Source organism: Aquila chrysaetos, chromosome 19 (assembly GCF_900496995.4).
Source record: "Aquila chrysaetos chrysaetos chromosome 19, bAquChr1.4, whole genome shotgun sequence".
Taxonomy (NCBI): domain Eukaryota; kingdom Metazoa; phylum Chordata; class Aves; order Accipitriformes; family Accipitridae; genus Aquila; species Aquila chrysaetos.
Window position 1 is genome coordinate 19,881,307 of NC_044022.1, and position 25,032 is coordinate 19,906,338.

At 40.2% G+C, this 25,032-nt stretch overlaps 1 protein-coding gene across 2 annotated transcripts in view; it reads right to left on the reverse strand.

Moving 5' to 3' along the window:
* Positions 1 to 25,032, reverse strand: part of LOC115353482 (prolylcarboxypeptidase) — a 32,913-nt gene that overhangs the window by 5,860 nt on the left and 2,021 nt on the right. Inside the window, exons 1-8 of one of the 2 annotated variants that reach the window (XM_041118538.1) lie at positions 20,472 to 20,608; positions 10,862 to 11,002; positions 9,632 to 9,733; positions 9,125 to 9,306; positions 8,240 to 8,397; positions 6,734 to 6,906; positions 4,386 to 4,550; positions 1,762 to 1,949 (exon numbers count right to left, since the gene is read on the reverse strand). In XM_041118538.1, the coding sequence (XP_040974472.1) occupies positions 1,762 to 1,949; positions 4,386 to 4,550; positions 6,734 to 6,906; positions 8,240 to 8,397; positions 9,125 to 9,306; positions 9,632 to 9,727 (962 nt within the window). In that variant the 5' untranslated portion in view covers positions 9,728 to 9,733; positions 10,862 to 11,002; positions 20,472 to 20,608. Of the gene's footprint in view, positions 1 to 1,761; positions 1,950 to 4,385; positions 4,551 to 6,733; positions 6,907 to 8,239; positions 8,398 to 9,124; positions 9,307 to 9,631; positions 9,734 to 10,861; positions 11,003 to 20,471; positions 20,609 to 25,032 lie in introns of those variants that run through there. The other variant, XM_030042967.2, reaches the window with a different exon arrangement.

The following is a 25,032-nucleotide window of genomic DNA, read 5'->3' on the forward strand; positions in this document are numbered from 1 at the left end:
CATACAACGCACTGCTCGCAGAGGGAGATGTGGCAACACCAGTTTCAGCATCCTGGCCAAATCCCACTGCAGCTGGATAAATCCACCCGACAGTGGTTCTCTTTAGATGAAGTATTCTTCCCTTCCTGAGCTAAACTGTTGTGCAAGTTGCCTGACACTTGAAACAGTGCTTTTTACCCCACAGGGAGCTGCATCCTCTGGTAAACAGAGAGATATTTTTTGTAAAGCACTCTGCAGTGTTCAAGGATAAAAGGCTCTTATATGAAATGTACAGTGTTGACAATGTGTTTGTTCGAAGAGAAACAACCCAGCTTGAGACCCAAAGCTTTGTGTGTACAGCACTACTTCATTCATTTGGTTGCTTTCAAGCTTTTCTCATTTCAAGCTCCTTCAGCTGGCATAAATTCTTAACACTTAGATTTGTTTGCTTGTCTATCGCTTACAAAGCTGATTTCTACTGTGCAGAGCTGTGAAGCCTTGGAAATAAGCACCACTCTGCAAAAATTAAGTTAAAGCAACAAATTTTTTTTTATTAAAAAGTTTTTCGAAAAAGGGTGGAATTTCTCACTCTAGAGCAGATATCCTGCTGGGACAGAAACAGCAAGAGGCAAACAAGAGGAAAGCAACAGGCCTTTGGAGCCAAACAGACCAACGCTAATAGCTGAAATCCAGAGAATAATCCCCAATTCAAGTAAGGACTTTCTACTTTTAAAATACACACCTATTTACCAAGTCCAACAGACTAATTTTGAGTTTTGTTTAAAGAAGTGGCAGGGTTTTCTCTGAAAAAGGCTTTGCACAATTTTAACCAGAGCACAAAGGACTACATATCCAGAAGCTGCCTGCAGTGGGCAATCAGTACAGCAAGTCGGAACTCCTGAAGCACTGGCTTTAATGGGTTTATTAAATGCCTCCCTACCACATAACAACCTAATGAACAGCCAGTACTTGGCTGTTCAAAACTCTGTATCACCTCACAGCAGAAGTACATCTACATGAATTTCCCTTTAAAGAAAGCAGAGTTTAACCTTAAGATAAGTGAAGGCTGAGTAGAGAGCAAGCAACACGCACTAATCTTTGCACTAGACTGAAACATTTATTTCACTTTTTGTCCACATACAAAAGTGTTTCAGACAAACTTCTGTTGTATTACCAGTATGCCTTGCTAGAATGGAAGTATCTCCTTGTATTTGGATCTTACACAAGTTTGTTGAAACTTGCCTAATTACCACTAAAAGAAAAGGGCAATTGGCAGTGATAGGAAAGCTCCCCAAGTTACTTTCCCTTTGATACAGAAAAGAGAGGGAAAAGGAACGTCACACCAGCCCGTCCACAAGGCTATCACCCTGAGCAACAGTTTTAGTGACCAAGGTCCTGTGTCACAGCTAGAGCTTGTTTAGACTTTCCTTTTATGTGGAAGAGACAGTGCTTTGGCTTCATAAAAGCTAAATGGATTTACCAGCATGGGAAGCCTGGACTTTGGCCACAAGATAAGAAGGAATCCACATGGGAAGAAAATTACATTTGGCAGAATCCCAACCCAGATTCTTCTTTTAGAGTCACACAGGCAGCAAGAGAACAGTTGGCTTCTTTGGCCACTGCAGCTTGACCATTCTACTCTCAAGAGCAACACAAAGCATGCCCATCATTTATTGAGCTGGAGCGTTGGAGACAGATCCTTTTGCTACTTAAGGCAGGCTCTCTGCACTGACAACCCAAATTGGTGTAAGACTCCACTCTAGACGCTGAAGCAAGGCTCACCTGAAGACAATGTTGCTGTGTGAACTTATGTTTTTCCCTCCATACATAGACAGAATCCAAGAGGGACGAGGCCTCACTCCCCACAGCTTGTAACACTCTTCTGAAAGCGCATCGAAGTCCCATTTCTGAGGCTCGAACATGTCATTGACACCATCTGTGCACATGGGCATCACCATCTCAGTGCAAGCCTGAAAGAAAGAGCAAGACAACAAGATGTATTCCCAGGAAACTGTCCTATAGTTGTTAGTGCAGTATTTAAATAAAAAAAAGCCTAAACAGCATTTTATCAGTAATTACTGTCAAACTATCATAGAAACATTTAGGTTGGAAAAGACCTTTAAGATCATTGAGTCCAACCATTAACCTAACGCTGCCACATCCACCACTAAACCATGTCCCTACGTGCAATGTCTACGCGGTCTTTTAAACACCTCCAGGGATGGTGACGCCACCACTTCCCTGGGCAGCCTGTCCAATGCTTGACAACCCTTTCGGGGAAGAAATTTTTCCTAATATCCAACCTAAACCTTCCCTGCCATAACTTGAGGCCGTTTCCTCCTGTCCTTTCGCTTGTTACTTGGGAGAAGAGACCAACACCCACCTTGCTACAACCTCCTTTCAGGCAGTTGTAGAGAGCGATAAGGTCTCCCCTCAGCCTCCTTTTCTCCAGGCTGAACAACCCCAGTTCCCTCAGCCGCTCCTCATAAGACTTGTGCTCTAGACCCTTCCACCAGCTTCGTTGCCCTTCTCTGGACACACTCCAGCCCCTCAATGTCTTTCTTGTAGTGAGGGGCCCAAACCTGAACACAGTATTCCAGGTGCAGCCTCGCCAGTGCCGAGTACAGGGGGACGATCACTGCTCTAGTCCTGCTGGCCACACTATTTCTGATACAAGCCAGGATGCTACTGGCCTTGTTGGCCACCTGGGCACACCACTGGCTCATATTCAGCCGGCTGTTGACCAACACCCCCAGGTGTTGTTGCCTTTTCCACCAGGCAGCTTTCCAGCCACTCTTCCCCAAGCCTGTAGCGCTGCATGGGGTTGTTGTGACCCAAGTGCAGGACCCAGCACTGAGCCTTGTTGAACCTCATACAACTGGCCTCGGTCCATCGATCCAGCCTGTCCACATCCCTCTGTAGAGCCTCCCTACCCTCGAGCAGATCAACACTCCCGCCCAACTTGGTGTCATCTGCAAACTTACTGAGGGTGCGCTCAATTCCCTCGGCCGGATCATTGATGAAGATATTAAACAGAACTGGCCCCAATGCTGAGCCCTGGGGAACACCACTTGTGACTGGCCACCAACTGGATTTAACTCCATTCACCACCACTCTTTGGGCCCGGCCATCCAGCCAGTTTTTTACCCAGTGAAGAGTACACCTGTCCAAGCTGTGAGTAGCCAGTTTCTCCAGGAGAATACTGTGGGAAACAGCGTCAAATGCTTTACTAAAGTCTAGGTAGACAACATTCACAGCCTTTCCCTCATCCACTAAGCGGGTCACCTTGTCATAGAAGGAGATCAGGTTAGTCAAGCAGGACCTGCCTTTCAGAAACCCATGCTGACTGGGCCTGATTGCCTGGTTGTCCTGTGCATGCTGTGTGATGGCACTCAAGATGATCTGCTCCATAATCTTCCCCAGCACTGAGGTCAGACTGACAGGCCTGCAGTTCCCCAGATCCTCTTTATCACCCTTCTTGTAGATACTAAGCAAAAGTTTCATCTTTCACACAATGAATTCTCTGACATCTTAGTGATACTAGCTAAAAAAAGAAATACAAATTATATCCTGGAAGCAACATAACCCCCACCACAGCAATTAATCTAACTCACAGTCTGTTCCTACTTGCCCCCTTTCCCACATGCCTTCAGAAGCAGGCAGGAAACAAAATGCAGAGTGGATGTGTTGTTTCGATGAGCACAGCTGCCATATTCTTTGTTACCCACATGGTGTTTCCCCCCTTTTTCAGAGGACAACTTATAAAGCCTGCACATCTCCTGGAGCTGTGCAGAACAAATACATAGGAGGCAGTAGCCAAGAGCAGATGGTCACAACCTGAACATCAAATTCTTAAGACCTTGTTTCTGGAAGAAGCTGCCCTGCTCCTCAGTAGAGAGACTGTATATAAGTGTTGCATGTGCTTAGTAAATGGGATAGGGAGAGCAGAATCCCCTGGACCTCTTACCACAGGGATCTCTCTTTTTGTTACCTACTTGATGGGGAAGGTTGTGTCTCAGTGAGCTAAACAGCTTTAGTTGAAAGCTATCAGTATTAACATATCCTGACATATTTGCATGCACAAATTGGGGTGGACAGCTGTGATGGGGGGATTACAAAACCAAGATCCTGCTGCTGTACATCATTTTCCAGTCAATATAAAGAGCTGAAACTCAACAATTAGCTAGATAATGAAGACACAACCTAAACCTCCTGGGAAAGCTGCTTCTCTTCTCTGCCATGCCCTCCCCCGTACAATCATACTTGCTTCACAATTACATTTGTCATCAGTACATCAATTACATCTGGCACAATATATTGACAGCTAAATGACTTGGTAATTCCCCATCAGCTCTAGCTCAAAAAACCTCACCGAAGTTGCAATTTAGAAAGGATAGAGCGCGTACCTGATAGTACCAACCCAACTGGCCCAGATTCTTTGTTGCAGTCTCAGACATGTCTAAGCATGAGGCTTCTCCTGAATAATTGTAGTATAAATTTACCGCCTGGAACACATTCTGCAGCAACAATTTGTCAGAGAGACTGGGATCCTTCAAGAACTTGCAGACTTCCTGCAACAAAGAGAGAAGAGGGGCTCTAAATCTGCAAGAAATAAAGATTAACACATGATACCTGATGGGATATCAATTTCTTTTCCAAGTAAAAGAAAAACACATCCAGAAAGCATCTATGTGGAACCTGAAACTTTACATTTCCTGATTAAAACTTTAAAAACAGTGCAACCTTAATATTTCATTCACCAAGCTTTTCAATCCATGTCCCATTCTTTAAAATAGATAAAGAGAATTTAGTTCCACTGTAATGAAAGGTAACACACGCAAATGTATAACAGAGAAGCTCCAGGTACAAATTGAGGTTCCCTGCAGCTTGCTGTAGTACAAATGGAAACACCCATGTAAGGAAAGTTCTAATATTTAAGTCCTTTTATACAGCAGCGTTGCAAAATTCTTACTTCTTCATGTTTGGAAAACACAAGGTGGTGGAATAAGGCACTGTTTTGAAAGTGAAAAATTAAGAGCAATCTCGAATAGAGTTTAATACAAAATCTTAACTGAAGACACAAGCAGTAGAAGAAACAAACCAGAACAAACAGAAAACACAAAAGCTACTGCCCCAGAAACTTTTTTCATCTTAAACCATTTTTTTTAAAGTGACAATATTCTCTTTGGCAAAGCTTTCTCCTTACCCCTGCTCTCATGGAGTTAGAACTAATACAAGAACAGTGAAGGGTAAGAGCTGTGAATCTGAGCTCCCAGCCCATGGAAAGAAGCCAAAATTACTCTCTGCAGGGAGCAAAGGATGCACTGCAACTCCAACACTATTCAAGTAGAGGTGCATAGGCACATGGGGACAACTCACATGGACAATGCAAACTGCATCTTCCAAGAAGTGAACTTACTATCCTTCCCTGTATAATCTTTTCCCTCATTTTCATTATGGAAGCTAGGAAATGGGTCCCTCCCTTGTTCCCTACAGACAAGCTCAGAGCACAGCTTCCACATTTCACCATTCCAAGTAGGTTTTATGGTTTGGCTAGCTCAGCCACCAGTTCTTGACTCAGCAGCTAGAGGTTTGGGAAGCTAATTAATTCACACAAATACACACTGCAGACAGATAGCAGAACAGAGGGCTGCAGACAGCCCTGTATCTGAAGCTCAGATTGCATGGTAGAGACAGATCAATATTTCTGAGACAGTACTGACAGCCCACAACAGAGAACAGATTAAGCAACATACACATATATCCAGCTACTCAAACACATTTTTCCCAGTTTTCTCACCCTCAGAGTCAGATGAGAGCTTATGTTTCAGAAAAAAAAAAAAGTATCTGAACAGCTTAAATAACTCAAATTTCATACATTCGCATTGTCCAGACAAGCTGCAGCCTTTTCTGTTTTCAGTTTATATCTCAGACAGAGATAGCGTGGACAGCAGTGAAGGTGAGCACACTTTTAAGGTTGTGTCAGACTGATAGCAAAGCAGAAATAATTTTCAGGGTGTTCATGCTGCCCTTTGCAGACAGCTACATAGGACAGATGAATGTCCCTCCCCTCCTCCATCAGGCAGCTCTACACAAAGGAAAATTTTTATTTTATACTTTACTACTTAGTAGCCAAAAATACTAGTATCTTATCTGCTCACCTACCATACACAGTAACAAAAAACTGCACGGAAATGCAGCCAGGGTCTTAAACAAAAACACTCCAAGAAGATAGAAATCTTGGAGAAAGCACTGCAGATAAACAGAGCTGCACAAGTAAAGGTTTGCAAGTGTGAAAACTGGTTCTGCTTTGAGAAGTGACCCTGCAAGGAATACATTTGAGGGGATCCACATTTCCTCTCTCACTAATTCTCCCACATCAAAAAGGACATAGGCTCAAAATTTTCTCTTTAATTGCAAGCGCTTGCAGCTAAGCCTGGCATGAGAAGGTCTAATTGCATATGCTTTTTGTGCAGCATTTCTGCTCCTCAAGAACATCTCTGCAGGATAGCAGAAGCTGTTCAGTCATCCCTGGCACTCTTCTTCTGGGCTCTTGATGCAACCTATCAGCCATACAAGCGGCAGTTAGTCAACAAACCAGTTGATGCACAAGAAGATACTGCCCTGGTTCTCTTTTTTCAACCATATTGGTTCTATCGAGTCAAAAAATAAAGGAAAAGGTGCAGGCTAGGAGAAAAAGAGAGAATTAGTTAAACCAAATGGTCAATTCTAAAAGACATTGTTTCTCAATTACCTGTATAGGCCAAGCTGGCAAAGGCTGCAAGAAGTCAGCTTTATAGGGATAGTTCACCATAGCCAAGTTTACCCATGTTTCACTCAGCCAATTTTTCAATATAGCAGCATCCTGAAGATTTTTTAATGGGCTGCACAAATGAAATGTGCTGGAAAGCCACTGTAAACCTGCATCTTTAATAAAAAAAATTAAATATTTAATGTATTGTACCATTAACACATAGGTCAGTTGTGCTGCTAAAAAAAATTTTCACTTAGCATAAATAATCTGGTGAAATTATTCCACATACATACAAGCACAGCAGATCAAATTTTAGTCAGCACCTCTAAGTGAAGGGAAATACAATCTGCATACTTCAGCGTATGGGTATGTCACAGCTAAGATAAAATTATCTAAAAACCCAAAGATTTACAAGATATTTGGCATTTTTTTGCTAGGAGGTAACATCAGGGCACACTTCTTCCAACAAAAGGAAAACTTCAAACCAGCTAGCACACAGTGCAAGGACTATTAGTAGACAGATCTCCTGGGATTCTCCTGGCCTTCCCTTTCATTATTTGATCTGGTCTAGAAACTCATCCAATTCAGCTTCCTTGATTTTAATTAGCTAACTCATCATACCAGGCTTTCTCTTTAGGACACAGAACTGAAGTAGCAAGATTTTATTTTTTTTTTAAATTGCATTCCTTTGCTCTACAGCAACCTCATCTGATATAGAATTATATAATCATTTAGGTTGGAAAAGACCTTTAAGATCAAAGTCCAACCATAAACCTAACACTGCCACAGCCAGCACTAAACCATGTCCCTAAGCACCACATTTACGTGTCTTTTAAGTATCTCCAGGGATGGTGACTCAACCACTTCCCTAGGCAGCCTGTTCCAGTGCCTGACAACCCTTTTGGTGAAGAAATTTTTCCTAATATCCAATCTGAACCTCCTCTGGCACAACTTGAGGCCATTTCCTCTCATCCTATCACTTGTTACCTGGGAAAAGAAACTGACATCCCCTTGCTACAACCTCCTTTCAGGTAGTTGTAGAATCATACAATCATTTAGGCTGGAAAAAACCCTTAAGATAATTGAGTCCAGCTGAGCCCCTAGCACTGAATTTGTAAGGATTGCAGTGATTTTCTATACCCAATTGCCTCAGTTGGTATTTAAACTATTCTTTTTAACAGTAACAGCTATCTAGCCTACTTTGTCAGAAAGGAATACAAGCCTTGAGGTTCTGATCTGGAGTCAGCTCCTATCTGACCTGAGGGGTGTTTGGACCTGGATTCTGAATCACACCAGGCCTGAATGAGCTTGTGATCCAACAAAACAGACATTTTAAAAAAAATAACACTAAGCTTATTTGGCAGTTTTCAGTACTAACAGTATGGTTTCAAAACCACCAATACATATACAGGTGAAAGCCATAACACAAGCTTGCTGATTTTATGAAGTCATAACACAATCCTGAACATTACGACCCTTTGAAAAAAGGTATTGGTGAGGTCTTACCTGTTGAGGAAAGGTGGTTAATGGCATTCCAGGAATTCCGGATGCTTTCTGAGCAGCCTGTCCCACTCTTTTTGAAATCATTGGTCACTATGCTGAAATAAGTGCCACACGGAACCAAATCACCAAACTGCCAGATTGGGGCAGAGGCTGCCAGAGCTCTGCAAATGGACAGAAAAAGATCCTGAACCCCTGAAAAGTGAACTTCCATCCTCTGGTCAATACCCTCTCCACAGTCACTAAGTAGCATTTATAATTCAGCTTGGATACTGAGCCCTAGGCAAACTTACCATGATGTTGCAAAACTATTCTATAGGTCTGCATGCAAAGGCTGTTGAAGGTTTTAAGTCTTAGACACTAGTACAAAGATATCAGTAAATACATAAAGTTGAAATTGAAACTTGCTTACTTTATTGTATTCTCATCTAGCAACTAGGTCCTTCTCAGCAGGCATTATGAAAACTCAACTGAAGAGAGCCCCTGCCCACAAAAATCTACTCTCTAGCCGACAAAGGTAGGGGAATTACTGTTCTTGTTTCCCAGAAAGGAACTAAGGCATTGAAGAGATTAAAGACCTGCCTCAAGCCACCAGGAAGTCTGGTGACCTTAAAAAAAAATATGAGGTGCAAAGTCAGTGTTCATAATAATTTTTTTTACAAAACCAACAGATAGGTCTGAAAATACACACCATCCAGTACCTGCTGACCTACAGTTGTCTTTATTAGGCAAACAGTGCCTCTTCCCAAATTAAAGGTAACTTAATTCTTCCTCCCAATAGTGAAAAATTCAAGCTAGCTTGAATTATGGTACCTGTCCTAGTGCTGTAATATTTATAGCACAGAAGTAACAAATGTCTGCTCTGTGTTTGAGCAGGATAAGTACACTCACCCAACTACCACGTGGGGGTACTTCATCCTAAACCAGGCTGCAAGCATTCCTCCATAAGATCCTCCTATAGCTATGACAGGACTGTAACGGGCTCCTGCAATGGTTGTTTTTAAGTACTCAATTAGTACTGCAAAGTCTGCCAGAGCTTGTTCTGATGTCAGGTAATTCAGATGCTTGGAATCCTGAGACAAAGAAAGCAGGTTATAATATATATAGCACAGGAGTGACTTCCAGCAGCAGTCTTTCTATCCCCCACAGCAGCTGTAGAGTTCTAAACATGTGCCTGATAACAAATGAAATATTCTTTGCAGGTGTCCCTTGAAGTGCTGGAAAAATCTCAGATTTTTTTTTATCCTAGAATTGATAGTTACAAAAATAGGATAGTTGTGTGCTTCTAGCACATTTAAATCTTACTCAGGCTAACAGTCATCGCACTGGCAAGAATTACAATAGGCAGAATTATGTTTGCATAGAACACATTTAAGGAAGACAAAAGAAGACACTTACGCTGAAAGACTCATTCCCAAAGGGCAAAGATTCTCCATAATATCTATGTTCAGCAAACACTAGCATGGCATTAAGTTCTTCAGCCACATCCCACATAAAACCCTGGTTGGAGGAAAACAGACACTTAAATAAGTTGAATCAATTCTTTTCAAAGTCTCTACTTTCAGCCTAGTGTATTCCAACTCTTATTCTTTGATTAGAATGATATCACTATCAAAATACAACTAGAAAGCCAGAGTACATTTTAGTTTTAAAGTATCACTGAAGTAAGGAAGACACACAAAACAGATATCCACCCAGAGACAGGGACACGTACAAAGAAAATAAGTATATTGAAATGCTGCAAAATATTAAGCAGTACTGTTTTGTGAGTAGACACACGCAATCCTGCCAAAACTCCTACAGCATGAGCTTAAACCACAGGAAATGAAACACGCTACAGGAGAAAAGCATGCATTTGAGTTAGGACTACATTACAGAAAACAAAAAAATTGTTTGGCTATAAGCAATAATCTAGAGCATTGCAATACACTTATTTCCAACCAATAAATAACTACAACTTGTTATTACTTATTGACAGCAGCTTGTAACCACCAGTTATGGAAACAGGCAGACAGAGATCACCTGCTGACCGAACAAAGTGTGTAGGCAGTCCTTGGTTGCTTTGAGCTGAGCACATGCCACCTCCTGTTGTGTTACTGGACTTTGTATTGAAGTGGCTGAAAAATACCCACACTCCATTCCACGTTTGTATCAGTCAGGGAAGTAAAAATTTCCACAGGTCTTGTCAGAGAACAAGAATAATCTATCTTTGATTTCCGGCCCCCTTCATTTCACTTCACATTTTTCTTATAGAGAAAAAAACAACCATCAAAACCTCCCATTTTACTTGGGGAATCTAAAGTACAAGGATAGGTGTAATTTGCTCCAAAATTTTGCATTCCTAGCTTGCGGCACCTTACAGTGTTTATTCTAGAAATTTTCTTCACTACTGCAGGAAGTTAATGTAAGCGCATCCCTTTGATTTCTATGGGCTTCAAATAGGACCCTGAACCCCCTAAAACTTTTTCTGTACTTTTGTTCAGCTTCCTCTTCCTGCTGTAACAACCATAACAAACTTCTCTTTAAACAATATTCTGACACTGTCTCCTTGTTCTTCCTTATTTTTTCAGTATGCCACTACTGGAAAGAAGGACTAATTTAAGAATCAAGAATCTCTTTTCTAAATACCGTATTGTTGCAGAACCATGTGATGTCTCCTTCATTGCCTGTATAAAATAGTATTGGTCCATTGTCTTTCTTCCAGTGCTGATCTGCTACTAGATACCGTTGCTGGAATGTAAGATTTTCATCAAATCCAAAGTGATCAATCTGTAAGAACAAGGAACAACAACATGTTCAGAAAGCTAAAGTTGATCCCAGAGTCCACTGGAAGTGCTGACAGTTACTCTGCAGATGAAAAATAAAGAACAGCAGAAAAGTTTTACTAAGATAAAAGAAATGACATTGAATTAATTTATATTCCTAATACATCAAAATTCTCCTGCTTTAGGAAGGAAGCCAGCCAAAATTACAGCTGTATACACTGAAGGAGAAAATTTATTGTCAGCTATAAAAAAATCCATGCCCTTTTTATAGCAACATACTTAACATGAGAGATTCTAAATATATTTAGGTAATCGGACAAATCTGCTGAGTGGTCAGTTAAGTATCTGATGTAATAAAACTGTATCAACAAGTAAAAAGAGTCACTGTCCTGCAGTGTTTTGAGTCTTAGGAAAATTCCTTACTAGCCTTATTTATTTTAAAAAAAGAAACAAACAACAAAAAAACATACCCAACCCCTCTTCCTTTTCTCCCCCTTTCAGCATAAGATTGAAATTTAAACAGATTCTTGTTAGAGAGTGGTTTGGGGTTTTTTTAATTCTTAGAAAATACTAATTCCTTGTAGTAGTTGTGCTATTGACAGATTTTTCAAAGTTTTATGGAATGCTGCTTCTTTCCTTGCAATTTTCACTAATTCACATACCCTCCCCAATTCTTTCCACTGCCCTACAAATATTGGAAGTCTATACATACCACTTAAACCAAACCCCACAGTGTTAGCTTCATTCCCTCATTAGAAATTTAAGTTCAATTCCTAAGGTCAGTTTTTCAGCTTTTATTCACACTGCTTTGTATGCACTATCCTCCTTGACCCATCCTTCCCCAAGCAATCATCCATACTGGAAAGTTTATCAATTGCTTTTACAAAGTAACTCCCTGCATGGACATAATCTTATTCTGGAATACCCACATAGGCTTTTACTATAAAAAAATAAAAACCAAAACAAAACACACAACTACTCCAGAAGAGCTACGCTGCTTAATTACCATGTAGTCACAAATCATCACTACTTTTATTCAACAGTTGAAGATAACCTGTAGCTTCCCAATTTTGACTTGCATCAGCATAAAGCATCATCTTTTCCCTTCATAGTTTCTTGCTGGCGGTAACAGCCTGACATCTGCTGGCTTGAACATCTCTGCTCACCCATCTGCCTTTACACCGACAACTCTGCCAAATCTCTCAGATGCTCCAGGAACCAACCTTTCACATTTCCTACTTTGAGAATATCTGCAAGTTAATGTTAAAAAGCAGCAAACTGCACACAAATGCAAGCACTCGCTGCTAACTTAGTGACCTAACTGCTAGGCAGATTCCTCCAGGCAGCTCAGGAAAGCCTAACTCTTGACCTGCAGGATCCAGCTACTCCACACCATGTACTTATATTTGCTTTGGGTCAAACAGAGTGCAGGAACTTATTTAAGACATACAATCTGTTGCAAACTGTCTTTCCCAAACCCTCTCAAAGCTTACTCACTGCTGGACTGAAGTGAGAGGGCAGTTGTGTTGCAGCTCCTGGCTAGCAGAACAGCAGGAGCAGCTGAAGGTCTTTGCATGGTCTTGACAGACATGAGAGAATGTGTTCGCCCTGAATAAGTTAACTTCAGTGACTACTTCCAGACCCAAATAAAACTAATTTATGCATGTTCTACAGTTTTGCTCAGTGGCACCATTTACTACTTACCCATATGTACGTGGTGATGTTATCATGTGCATATTTAAGGACTCTTTCACTGAATTCAAGTGCTGACAACATATGCTGGGCTTATTTTACACTGACAACTCACCTGCTCCTTTCTCCTTTGCAGTTATTAATTTTAGTTTCATTTTCTACATCAAGTATAATCAAGACTGATTAGATGTAGTGATTAGATATAGAAAGGCAGAACGAGGTCAGCAACTGAAAAAGTCTTTGGTCATAAGACCTTGGGACAGTTAAAGAAAAGGATTAGATAAGGCACTTCTAATAAAAATCACAGTATAGTCAGACTATGCTATAGTATAGTCTAGTATAGTCAGACTATGCTATAGTATAGTCTTTCTCCAACACTATTAGAAAGTACAACTAATACATCTTTTGTTTCAGGTCTGTTTGAAAAGGGCAGAAGTATCTTTTTCTATGTAACTTTTCTGGTTAGGCTGCTAGCCACAGATAGGAAAAAATAAGCTCATATGTCCTGTCTGCCTTTTATGGAATCATCTATAATTAAACATTTAGCTTTAAAACTTGATTCCACATCCTTCCTGCCTGAAGCCATTGCACCAACTACAAAACTACACCACAAAAAGTATTCAACTTTCCTGAACTACAAAGATATGTACCAAAATCTCCTCAGTGCAAGCAGCTTAATATGCAACAGAAAAAAAACTATGGGGGTGGGAGAGTGGGAAGAGAGAAAAAAATCAGAATAGTTTAATGGATAAGCATCCTTTTGGCACCAGGCTGAGGTTATTCAATGGGATATTGTGCAGAACAGATTCTAAAGCCCATCTTACTGTTCCTATCCCACACGAGCTGGAAAATTAGAATAGTAATACTCCAATATGAATATATTTTCCTGAACGATGGCTAGTTTTCTTTAGAGATATGATTTACTATGGTTTCCTTGTGATGTGACCCATCAGTCCACTCCCACAAAACAAACATCAAAATCCCAGTGCTCTAGTGAGTCTGCCTCTCAATACCAAGAGGAAGAAAAGTACAGGAATTTAAGTTTTCTTTTGCCGGTTTTAGTAACCATGTTGATCAAAGTGTCACAATTCTCTATCTTGACTCTGGGCCACGCTGTAGACTCACTCACTGCCATCCATCACATTCTTCTTTCCCACTCCTCCCTCAGTCTGTTGAGTTTTGATAGCCCCACGGCAGCTAAGGTGCCTCTATTCATAACACATCAAACCATGGACACATGTAAGATCCCAGGCAGCACACACACAAGTCCAGACCTCTCCAGAAAAAAAAAAAAATCCCAAGTACCTATTACTCAGCTGAAGAGCAGGAACTGCTTTACTGCTAGATGACAGGGCTTCATACCTTGTAGCAACTTGTGTCTTACCCTTGAAAAGACATGACTTAAACCCCAAACCCTAACATTTGTAAAGGAGACAAAGAGAGAAAGATGTTACAGCTGCCAGTTATTGCCAAGAAATTCTGAATCCAGAACATCAAAACACAGCTGGGAGTTGTCCCAAAGAATATCTCCTTACAAGAGTAAACACTGTTTGAAAATTTACTAAGTCAGAGGGAAGAAGCACAAGAATCAATTTAGAATTGTGAAGTGAAAGGTTTGGACACAAAGGGAACGCTGTAGTTCAAGAACAGCAGATGGAGCTGTCGTGTAGCCAAACTGGGCTGCAGGAACCTGCAGGGCTGCGCACGGGAGCTGCTGGTTCTCATTCAACAAGTGCTTTCTTTCACTATCCTCTACAGAACAGGTATGCAAACAAGTAATTAACCCCACAAACTGTATGAAGTATACTTTACAAGGCAAATCACCCAGATATTTTTTTTGCTTTTTCTTAAGTCAGATTTCATTAAAAAGTTGAACCAGAAAATTTCTTCTCTACACTTACGCAAAAGGAGTAAGACAAAAAGCAATGACTTTTGCAACCAGACTTAATTAGAATAGACCACAACAGCAAAAAGAAAAAAGCAGTTTAGTACACACTTACAGTATCTTAACTGTTGGTTAAAAGTTATACTAGCATATATGAAGTTTTGCTACTTACAATTTTCATAAATACAATTATTGCCAGGATGTCGGCAGGTCCTGAGCAACCTAATACAACTTTGAAATTGGCTCTGCTTTGAGTGGAGGTTAGACCAGATGACACGCAGAGTTCTCTTCCAAAACTAAACTATTCTAGGATTAATCCAAACCAGTTACACAGCCTAAAGTTTTAAGCTTCTGTAAAGAGGACTACCTAGCAAGTTTGGTTAGAAGTAAGAATACAATCAGCAGCAGCATACAACAGCAAAGTTTTACAAGTGAAAGTCTGAGGTACATAAAACACTGACACGGAAACAATCATTCTGATATTAATAAAAGGAAGGATAAAAATAGAAAAAGGAGTACTAGAAGTAGTAAGTTATGAGTAAGTTTAAGGGAAACTTTTGTCAGTTGAGGTAGGCAGGATAGGAATACTCTGAAGAGCTACAACTGTGAGGCAAAGAAAGCGAGCAACAAAATTTCAGTTCCATGTACAAAAATCTTCACGAACCTTAATCAAAAAAATGAATCATCTTGTATTTTCCTGCACTTTTGAGTCCAAAGACTCATGAAGCATTTGGGGAAAATACAAACATAGACACAACAGATTGCTTAAGAGGCAGCCAGCTCCAGATGGAAGACTGCAGCCACTACCCAAAGTGCAGCTTCTGAGAACTGCACTCACTGAGTTTGATTAAAAATGGCAGTAGGCAGTACGAGACATTGTGCCCAAGAGGCTGATGAGAGCTCCAGGCTGAAGGCTCTAGTCAGCAGCTTTGATCCTTTAGCTCAGAGAAACTTTCTACAGTGAATTGCAGCTGATGGCTTAGGACGAGGAGAACAAACTCACATTGGAAGGAAGGGCCAAAACCCACCTTGCTGCCTTCCGCTTGAAATACATGGCACATGTCTTTGACTTTACCTTATATGTGCACGTGTATCACATGCTTTTGTCGATCTCTCAAAGATGACTTATCTCAGGGTGGCTTTTTTTTTTTTAAATATGCTTTTTTGTGGTTTTGGAAGTCCATTTAAAGTAAAACAAGCTCCTCTGCCACAGATCTCCCCTGGGGAGGAGAAAAAAGGCACAACAGATGTTAGTTATTGTACAGATGTTAGTCTGCTTAATATACTCCTGGAAGTATTCAGGAACTATGGCAATGAGTAAAGTACAAAGGCAAAACAGGACACATGGGCTAAAACCCACTTCCTTCTCAGCAGCACCTTAAGGTCATTAGTGATTACAGAGACAGGACAGCAAACCCAACCCTTTAGCAAAGAGAGACTGTAATTCACAGGGTAGTTTCTAACCAAAAGCATTTAATGTCATTCGAGGTGGTAAATCAGCACCTGATGGTTTTATGCTTTTGAGTCCGACAAGATTGTGCGTTTCTGAAAGCCCTTCTGTCATGCCTTGAATTTCCATCCTCTAGGCAATAGCTTTATTTTCCCAAACTTGGATATTCCATGTGAAACCAAGTCAGTTGCTTTACTGGTAAGAAGCCAGGGGATTTTAAGAGTCATGCTCCACCCACCACACATTCATGGAGTTGTTTTGAGTGCTCATCCTGTCTGAATTATTTCCTGGGGACAGGAAGATACAGGATAGTCTGAGGATATCCTCCTGTGTGAACAGCAGTGTGGGCACTAGCCTCTTTGGGATTTCACTGATGTGTTTCTATTCCTGGTTTTACGCCTGACAGACTGTGGGACTCCAGCCCGGTTAGCTGGTCCTATTAGTTTTGTTTCCTCTTATAATCTTTGCTTCCTCCATTTAAGTTGGAAGTTCGTGAGGGCAGGGACTGCCTTGAATACAATGCTGTGCAAAGATGACAAGTGAGGCCCAAATTTTGTTACAAGTACTACTACATTTAATTAAATATTCAAGCTCATAAAAACCATTGCAGCAGTAGAGTACCACTAAAAAAAATACAAACTCACACACTGTTTATGGCATAGCAGGGGAGACACAGAACCAGAAATGAAAGCTAAAAAATAAATTTTTAAAAAAGTCTCCCTCCCTGACACTGTTCTTGTTGCTGTTTCCTGCTATTGCATATTTACGTGCATCATAGCCTGCCACAACTGAGGCTTCATCTCACCGACAGCTGGTAAGATTCTCTCAGTTTGTCCCTGCTCATTTAGTGCAGAAGGAAAGAAAAGAAAAAAAAAAAAAAAACAAACAAGAAAATCAAGGTTAGCTTTATCTTTTCCATTTTAAACGCAAGGAATGAGGTGTTTCCTTGCTTTCTAGGCTGATACTTGTGCAAGGGACAGCAGAGACTGAGGATTAGCACCAGTCTGTTGAAATGCATGATCATTTGATGCTCTGTGGAAGAGCAGGAAGATCTAAACTGCACCTTCTTGCATCAGGCTCTGTAACCCACTAACTTCAAAGTCCTATACATAAATAATGTAAGAAAACTGAAGAGATGGACTCTGTCATTGTAATCTTCCACACTCCCCATAATTCAGAGGTTTTGTTCACCAGATTTAATTTTATTTCTTTAATCTGTCACATTTAACAAAACATACAGACATAACAATATGCATGTTTTTTGCCTACTAATTAATTCCAACTTCTGTTCTACTCATGATGGTCTAGAGCAACTGTTACCAGTTTTTCCTTGGTTGGAATTAGCTTTCAGCCAAACATGCTCCCCAAAACAAATGCAGGCTTAAGATCCTTGTAGTGGAAGGATCTCTTCCATTGCAACTATGTCCTTGTGAACACAGCCTTTGACTAGAATCATGCTTTCTGTATTTTACTGAAGCTTCTTTTCTGCAGAAACCATGTCACCTGCTCTTGGGAGGCTGCAACTGTTTAAGGAAGTCTGCTTTTAGCACTCATTTATCACTTCAGTGATTAAAAAGCACTGACAAGGAAAACCCCAGACAGGAACTCTACACCAGCCTTGAGTCACACAGTTTGGACATGGCACTTGAAAAGATCAAGAACATTTAAACAGCTACAGGATATGCTGTAGGAAAGCATCAGGCTACTCAGGTCAACCCTTGTTAGAAACGAACAGTTCCCAAACAGTATATGATGAAATGTTATTTTTATGCTGGAAACTTCAGCAGTTAACAAGAACACAAACAAATTGGTTTCAACTTCCACATACTATTAGTCATTTTGTGCTGCAATCGAAACTCCAGATTCTGTTTACCATGTAATAATGAAGTCCATAAACACAGTTAGGCTTTAATTACTTAGGTCTAAAATCCTCCAGCAGTCACAGTGAAGATGCAATTCCTTGTTAAAATTCCTCCAGTTGGAAGGACAGTCTGAGAGGTCCCACAGTCCTCCCAACATTTTCTACCCCCGACTTGAGGGTCGCAAAGCTCCAGCACAAGGGAGAGAATGGGTGACCAAGGCAGGAGATGGCAGGAATTGCTTCGATCAGTTTTACTGCTGATGCTCCTCAACCATGCTCTCCATTCCCCTGCCACTCCGTTCTACTCCAAGCAATGGATAGGCTTGTGCTACTGAGAATGAATCAGCTATGTAAATTTATAACAAACTACTACGGCAATAAACACACCAAATGTTCACATCATTGATGCTTCCATTCAAGGCATTATTATCCTTGTGAAATTCTTCCACAGGACAAGGGATGGGGCAAGGCATGGGGAACAACAGGTCAGAGCTATATTTCAAAGTGCATTATTTCATAAGGCTGAAATAAGCACAAAGAAGGTGTACTACACCAGCAAAAACAAAGTTACCCTTGTGAAAGGTCTCTCAGACCCTTAACAGGCAAAGGCCTGTAATTTTTTCCATTTGCCTTTCAGATTGAATTACAAATCCATCACATTTGGAGGATTAACTTCAGAGGAGAGGAAAAAAAAAATCAGACATGAACCTTCAATATGTCACAGATTAAGCAGTATAAAAACATTAGTTTCACTGAGAAGGTCTTAAAGTTTTGAGTAGGACTCATTGTTCAAACAAAAGACTTCAGAACATAAGTTTGATCTTCTCCAATCAAAACAGTTTTCACTTGAAAGGCTTCCTCAGTCTTTTTTTTTTTTTTTTTTAAACAAAGACATGGGGAAGAAAAGCATTTCAGATTCAAGACAATATTTTGATTTAGTCAAATTAAATATTTAGAACACCTTTACCCTTCCCCAAAAAGGGTTAGAACTTTCTACTTTGCCTAATATTTTTAAAGGTTCAACTCAAGTTGCAGTTGTTTCACTTCCCAGATTTTCAGAGCTACAAACAAATTTGCTCTGTTCTCTCGTTCTCTCAGCCTTAGTTCAACCACTATTATTTGTATTTTATTTTCTACAGCTAATCCCACACAAGACAGAGGATCCAAGGAAGAAGAGACAGATGTAGTGAAAGCAAACAGGAAAACTGTCCTGTCATCCACCTGGATATTCTTCTGATTAGACAAAGCACAGGCAAAATGGCAAAAGCTCAGTCCAGGGATGGCAGTTTATTTGTATTAAAAGGCACTGAATAACTACATACAGTCCAGTGCTACGGATTTTATACATGCCACTGTGGATCACTTATTAAACAGCCAATTCAGATGAGAGGGAGGTAGGGAAGAAAAGTTTCAGAAAACAAAGCATCAAAGCAGCCATTAGTCATACAGCCCTTTTACAATAGCAAAAATACCACAGAGCAACTGCTACTTTGGCAAGTTTGCAACAAACGCATCTGAACACTGAAGAACTGTCTGCTTGCAAGCCTCTGAGACATTGGTAGACTGGATGATAGGGAGAGTAGCAGCATTCAGGGAAATAACATCCATGGCTCCCTGCAGGTGAAAGTTTTTCGACAGATTGCTCTACAACAGAAACATCCAGGTCTCGTCACAGCCATTACAAAAGTTCTACAGTGGCTCAAAAGCTCTAGCAAACATATGGATAAACAGTGGGTCTTTATACCAGTGCAGTTAGCACCCAGAATTGAGCTGGACTACAGATGCTTTTCTTCTCATAGCAAAGCAACAGTTTTCTCACCTAAATAGAGGCGCTCAGATTTTTATCCAAAAAGATTTTTCTTTTTCTATTTTCCTTTTTCCACTTAAAAATAGGCAAGAACATTTTGTGATAAACTACCCCATTCAGAACAGACTCTGAACGACTCCACAGACATTGCTAAAAGCCATTTGCCATCATCTTGTAGGACAGGAGCTCCTGCTTAGGAGTCGAGGGAACTCTACATTCCCCCCCGGTAGCAGTGACTTGCAGGACTGCAAACTGTACACTTGTAGGTGGCCAGCGATTTATCACTGTATAGGAAACACTACATAAAAGCCAGCACTTCCAGAGCAGCATGTGGTTCTGAACAGCTTTTGTAGGAGACTCCCATTTTCAGGGAGTCACGCAGTAGGGCAAAGCAAGCTGCTGCTTTGAGGCATAAATCAAATGTTTTGTTAATGCTAGTTTTGCTTTCACCCACTTCCTCTAGTTCAGTCTGGCCTCAGTCCAAGCCCTGCCGAAGTCAAAGGGTCTGATGCCCATCACTTTCTGTTCCTGTTGTCTTGAAAGGAAGTTCCTGCATGGAAACTACCATCTAAGCCTACCTCTGACTTGTTTTTTCACGCTAAGTCCCTTGGTGGATTCGTTTTAGAAAAGTTTTTTTTGCCTCACAATGCAAGAAAACTTACTCCCTTTCAAAGCAGAATAAATTAACTAGGAATGAAAGGAGATGCACCAAGTGTGTCCGCATCAGCAGTCAGAGGGAGAAGCTAGCGCACAGTATCATAGCTATCTGCATACTCACATCCCATGCAGGCAGGCCTTTCAGTGAAGCCTCTTCTCTTCAGGAAAGAGACACACTTCTCAGATCTTACTCCACAAAGACCTTTTCCAGATAAATGTTACCGGATCGCTCTCACTTTAAGCCTGACACAAGGGTAAACTTGTACGTGAACTTTGTATCTTGGCTGTAGGAGTGAATAATGGAAAAAGCTGTTATGTCAATTTGAAGATAGACTCAACAGCCCAAAACAATCACAAGTTTTGTTCTTTGCTTACTATACGCATTTGGAGAACAGCAACGACACCACAGCAAAACTGACAGTATTAATGCCACTTGGCAGTAGCACTGTAACAGCGCTGAGTATCAGGAAATACTCCATGCGCAGTAGGGCTGAACTAAAGCATAGAGACAGCAACTAAAAATTGAAAATAAAGAAAATTATCCCCCTACACCACAGGCAAGGAGGACAGTATCCACTGACTGTGCTTAGAAGAAATGCCATTCCCATTCTTCTACCCATATTTAATTCTCTGAACTCACATGCCTGGAAAACAAAGAAATGAACCATTTTGCAAGTATATGGAAGATGACCAAGTACAGCCTGGTTTTCCCCATTAAATTTCTTACAAGTTTCACTGCTTTAAATATAAAATCTAAATATTCCAGAATGTGTGAAATAAAATTAAGGTATTACTTCAGTTTTTGAAGATTTAAAATGAAATAATCAAGTGTGATCTCTAGTCTCTCACCAATTTGGCATAACGTCACAGATTATCTGCACAGTCTGCAACTTCTTATGCTGTTGGCTGGTCTTGATCTCCTCAAAGTCAGATGAAGAATTCAATACAGAACACATTAGCATCAAATTCCATTTTGAACTTCATTTTCCTCCCTATCGTCCCACACAGCCCCCCACCCCAAAATCCAAGATACTCAGATCTAAGACTTTGATTCAACTGCTAGAAGCTCATGGGCAGTTGGTACAAGTCAAAATAACTTAAATCCTGTTAACTTCATTGATCTCATGCACATCCAGCTTGTAAACAGCTTGCTACTTCAGCCATATGCAGTTTTGTTTATTGTTGAGTCCTTTGGACCTTCTTTAATCAAGACAGTCTATCAGAAATCCTTCAGTGGCCTATTACAACTTTTAATGATTAAAGCTAGTGAGATAAACAATGCTTATTTTCAGAGAGAGTAGTGATCATTGATCCTTTTTGTAGTCTCTAGTATTAACTGCTCACTTGAAGGAAGAGGCTGCAAGTTGTGAGGAAATTAAGTGTTTCCTGCTTAATTTGAGAAGCTGATGTCTGTATTGTGACCCACAGATAAGTAGTGCATAAAAATAAAAATTCACTGACAAGCTTTAGTAAGTACTTCCCTGTTTTCCTGTCCACTGAATAAGAGCTATTGTTTCTGCTTATAGACCTGGTTTATAGCTTACAGCTCCTGTTTTAAATCACACTATGAAGTCAGAGTAAGAGCTGCCAAGTACTCTTGTACTACTTGATGAGTAAAACATATATTCCAAGTAATTCACCTCAGAGACAAGCATCAGCATCACTTCTTCTCTAACCACTGACATAACTTTTAATTGGTACCAAGGGGCTCTGTAAAAAGCACTTTGTTTTTTCCTTCACCGGAAGTTAAAAGTGCTATGGTATTACGGTGCCAGACATGAAAAACAAACCCATCTTAACCATTCCTGACATCTGTTACTATTCCGGGACACCAACCTGAGTCACAATAAGATACTGAAAAAGCTGCTAACCAGAATTAAACGCAATAATCTCAATCTGTCATAACTTTACAAGCAAGTTTTAGGCCCATGGTTGAAAACTACTCCATTACCATTAAAAGCACTTATACATAAAACTGTTATACATACGTTTTTAGTGACACACATTTACATGCAACAGTGAAAACTTCAAATACTGAAAAATACTGAATTGGATTAAAGATACGTTGTTCTGTAATTGTTAGATTCCTTCTTGTGAGTGCAACATGCAACATTTGCTTAAGAGCAAAACTACACCTTTAGTTTGGATTAATTTGATGAATTAAGACAGCATCGTCATCAAAAAGGTGATCCAACCTCTTCACCACACTTTCCTTTACTCTGTGCATTCATGCAGCGACCTGACTGAAGTCAAGTTGTTTTTTGATGTAGTACTGATTTTCAGTTAGAGCAGGAAAATTCTGGGGTTCACTGGCTTTCTCTAAACTGGCCCTTCCTGTAAACAGAAAGAACCATGTCTGGAAAAAACATATGTGTGTGTGTGTGTGTATGTATATATATATATATATATATATATATATCTTTGCTTCTCCTATGCAGTCCTTCTCAAATTCTGTTTTCTGGCTTGAAATTTGCATTCTAATTTTCACACCTTCAATCAAGACTTTCATTTTCTATGCCTCAGAATTTCAGTCTGTAACACAAAATAAGGTATTAAAGACACCTAATCTAGCCAGAAAAAAATCAAATTGCTTTACTTTTTAAACTTCATTACTTTGAAGCTTCAGCATAGATTCCTTTTATGTACACACAATATGAAGTGCAGATGTGTTTTAGAGCACAAAGACTTGCATATGAATTTACTAAGCTATGAAATACTGACATAGGTATGAAATCTAGGAATTTATTAAATGCAATCAGAACCCATCTTCTGGAAAAAATGACAGTTGACGTATTAGTTCAAAAGACAATCCGATTGAAAGACCAGGCTCAGTAACTTGCTGAACAAAAGTTAATTTGTACTTGTTACATTGGTTCTTAGACAAATTCCTAGCAGTTCACAAAGCAAGTGATGTGCTTACAAAGTGGGATTGGGGTGAAGGGTCCACCAGCACATTAAGTCTCACACAGCCATCAATTATCAAATTGAGCAAACAGTACCACATCCACTCTCTTTTCTAAGAGAACAGTTTATCACTGAGAAGCCTTCAAATATCAGGAAATTTAAGGCACCATCCTCTCAGCAGTACTGCACTTAAAGCACCACAAGTTCTCAGGCTATGGTTTTTTGTAATGCTGGCACATGCATTGAAGATGGGAATGTAGAGGTGCGAGACAAGGCTCCCCAATGGTCAGAAAAGCTGCCTGACTCCAGACCCTCCCCACTGTGCTATAAGATTATTTCTACTTGGGCAGAGAGTAGATGGCTCTTGGATGCCTCACCAAGTGCTTCCAACAAATTCGAATTTTGGTCACAGATGCAGCTGCCTACAAAGAAGCCATTCAGTGGTGGTCTTCCTGCAGCTCTATACATCCTCGACATCATTCTCTCTGTAAAGTTTAGTTTTGGATGGATTAATTTAACACACAAATCACAAGCAACCTTTTAGCAAGCAAGCTTCTAAAGCAGAAGTGAGAATAGTCTTGCCTACTGAAGTCATGCTAGTACATCTGAAGAGCTGAAAAGGAGACCAACTTCCCCAATACACAGTTTGTTGATGTAAAGATGTGGGTGACGGCAGAGTTTGTCCTTCAAGGGCCATCTACTAATCTAGGTCAGCATGAGGTACCTTTATACTGGGGTAATTTCATTCATGCATTGGAGGAGTAGAGGGCTGAAAGGCATCAAGTACTTTTGACAGGGGGGTGGCGCGTGTAGGGGAATCACACCCCCAAGCCAAAATAGTAAGAGTTGTTAAGGACATACACAGGCCAGTATGCAAAAGCTAAGATCCTAGTCACACTGACACAGGCGTTACTTGACTTATTTCTCAATATTCTAGACTTTAGCCCCATTGTCCGGGATGTCTGATACTTAAAATGGTAAACAGGAGGAAGTTCAGCAGAAATGAGTGTTGAGCTGAACTCTGAGCCTGTTATTTCTCCATCTTTATGAAAGCAAACTTAAATATCATAGCTTTCAGTAAAGGCTGACACAAAACCATCAAGCAACACTACAGATGTATAGGCCTTCATGCCAAGACACTCCATTTAGATGTTGTAATTCCACATGAAAATTCTCAGCTTCTGAAATTCACTCCTCCAGTGTGCAACATTAATCGATTGTTTGCAGTGCTCGAGAGGTATTTTTAAGCAACAGAATTCATGCAAGAAATCTACTTAGACTTTTCAAAGTTTTCTTTTGTGGAAGTATTAAATATTTAAAGACTCTATTCAAAAAGATTTTTTAATATAAATAGGTATAAGAAATGTTTCCTTTGTGATGGCATAGTATTTTGCCATGTTATGAAGCAATTTTTATATTGTATGATTTTATATAATAGTTTCAACTGATCTTGAAAGCCATCAAAGGAAGAAACAAGAACCAAAACAGGAACTTTAGCTAAGAAGAAAGATTCAGCAGCACAGAACAGAAGCAGATGATTCATGCCGTAAGCTACTATAACATAAATAATTAAGCTTCAACAATCCTGAGATGTGGCAGAGTATCACCACCCCTATTTAATATGTTAATCATGGTATTTATGTTCCACTACAGAGTCATAATGTAATTACAAATTCCCAGACAGCAGCCTCAGTGCACATTTCATAAGGCCTGAAGAATTTGCCCGTCCATTCTGCATGCTATGCTACTGAAAAAAAGCAGTCTTCTGCCCTCACTGT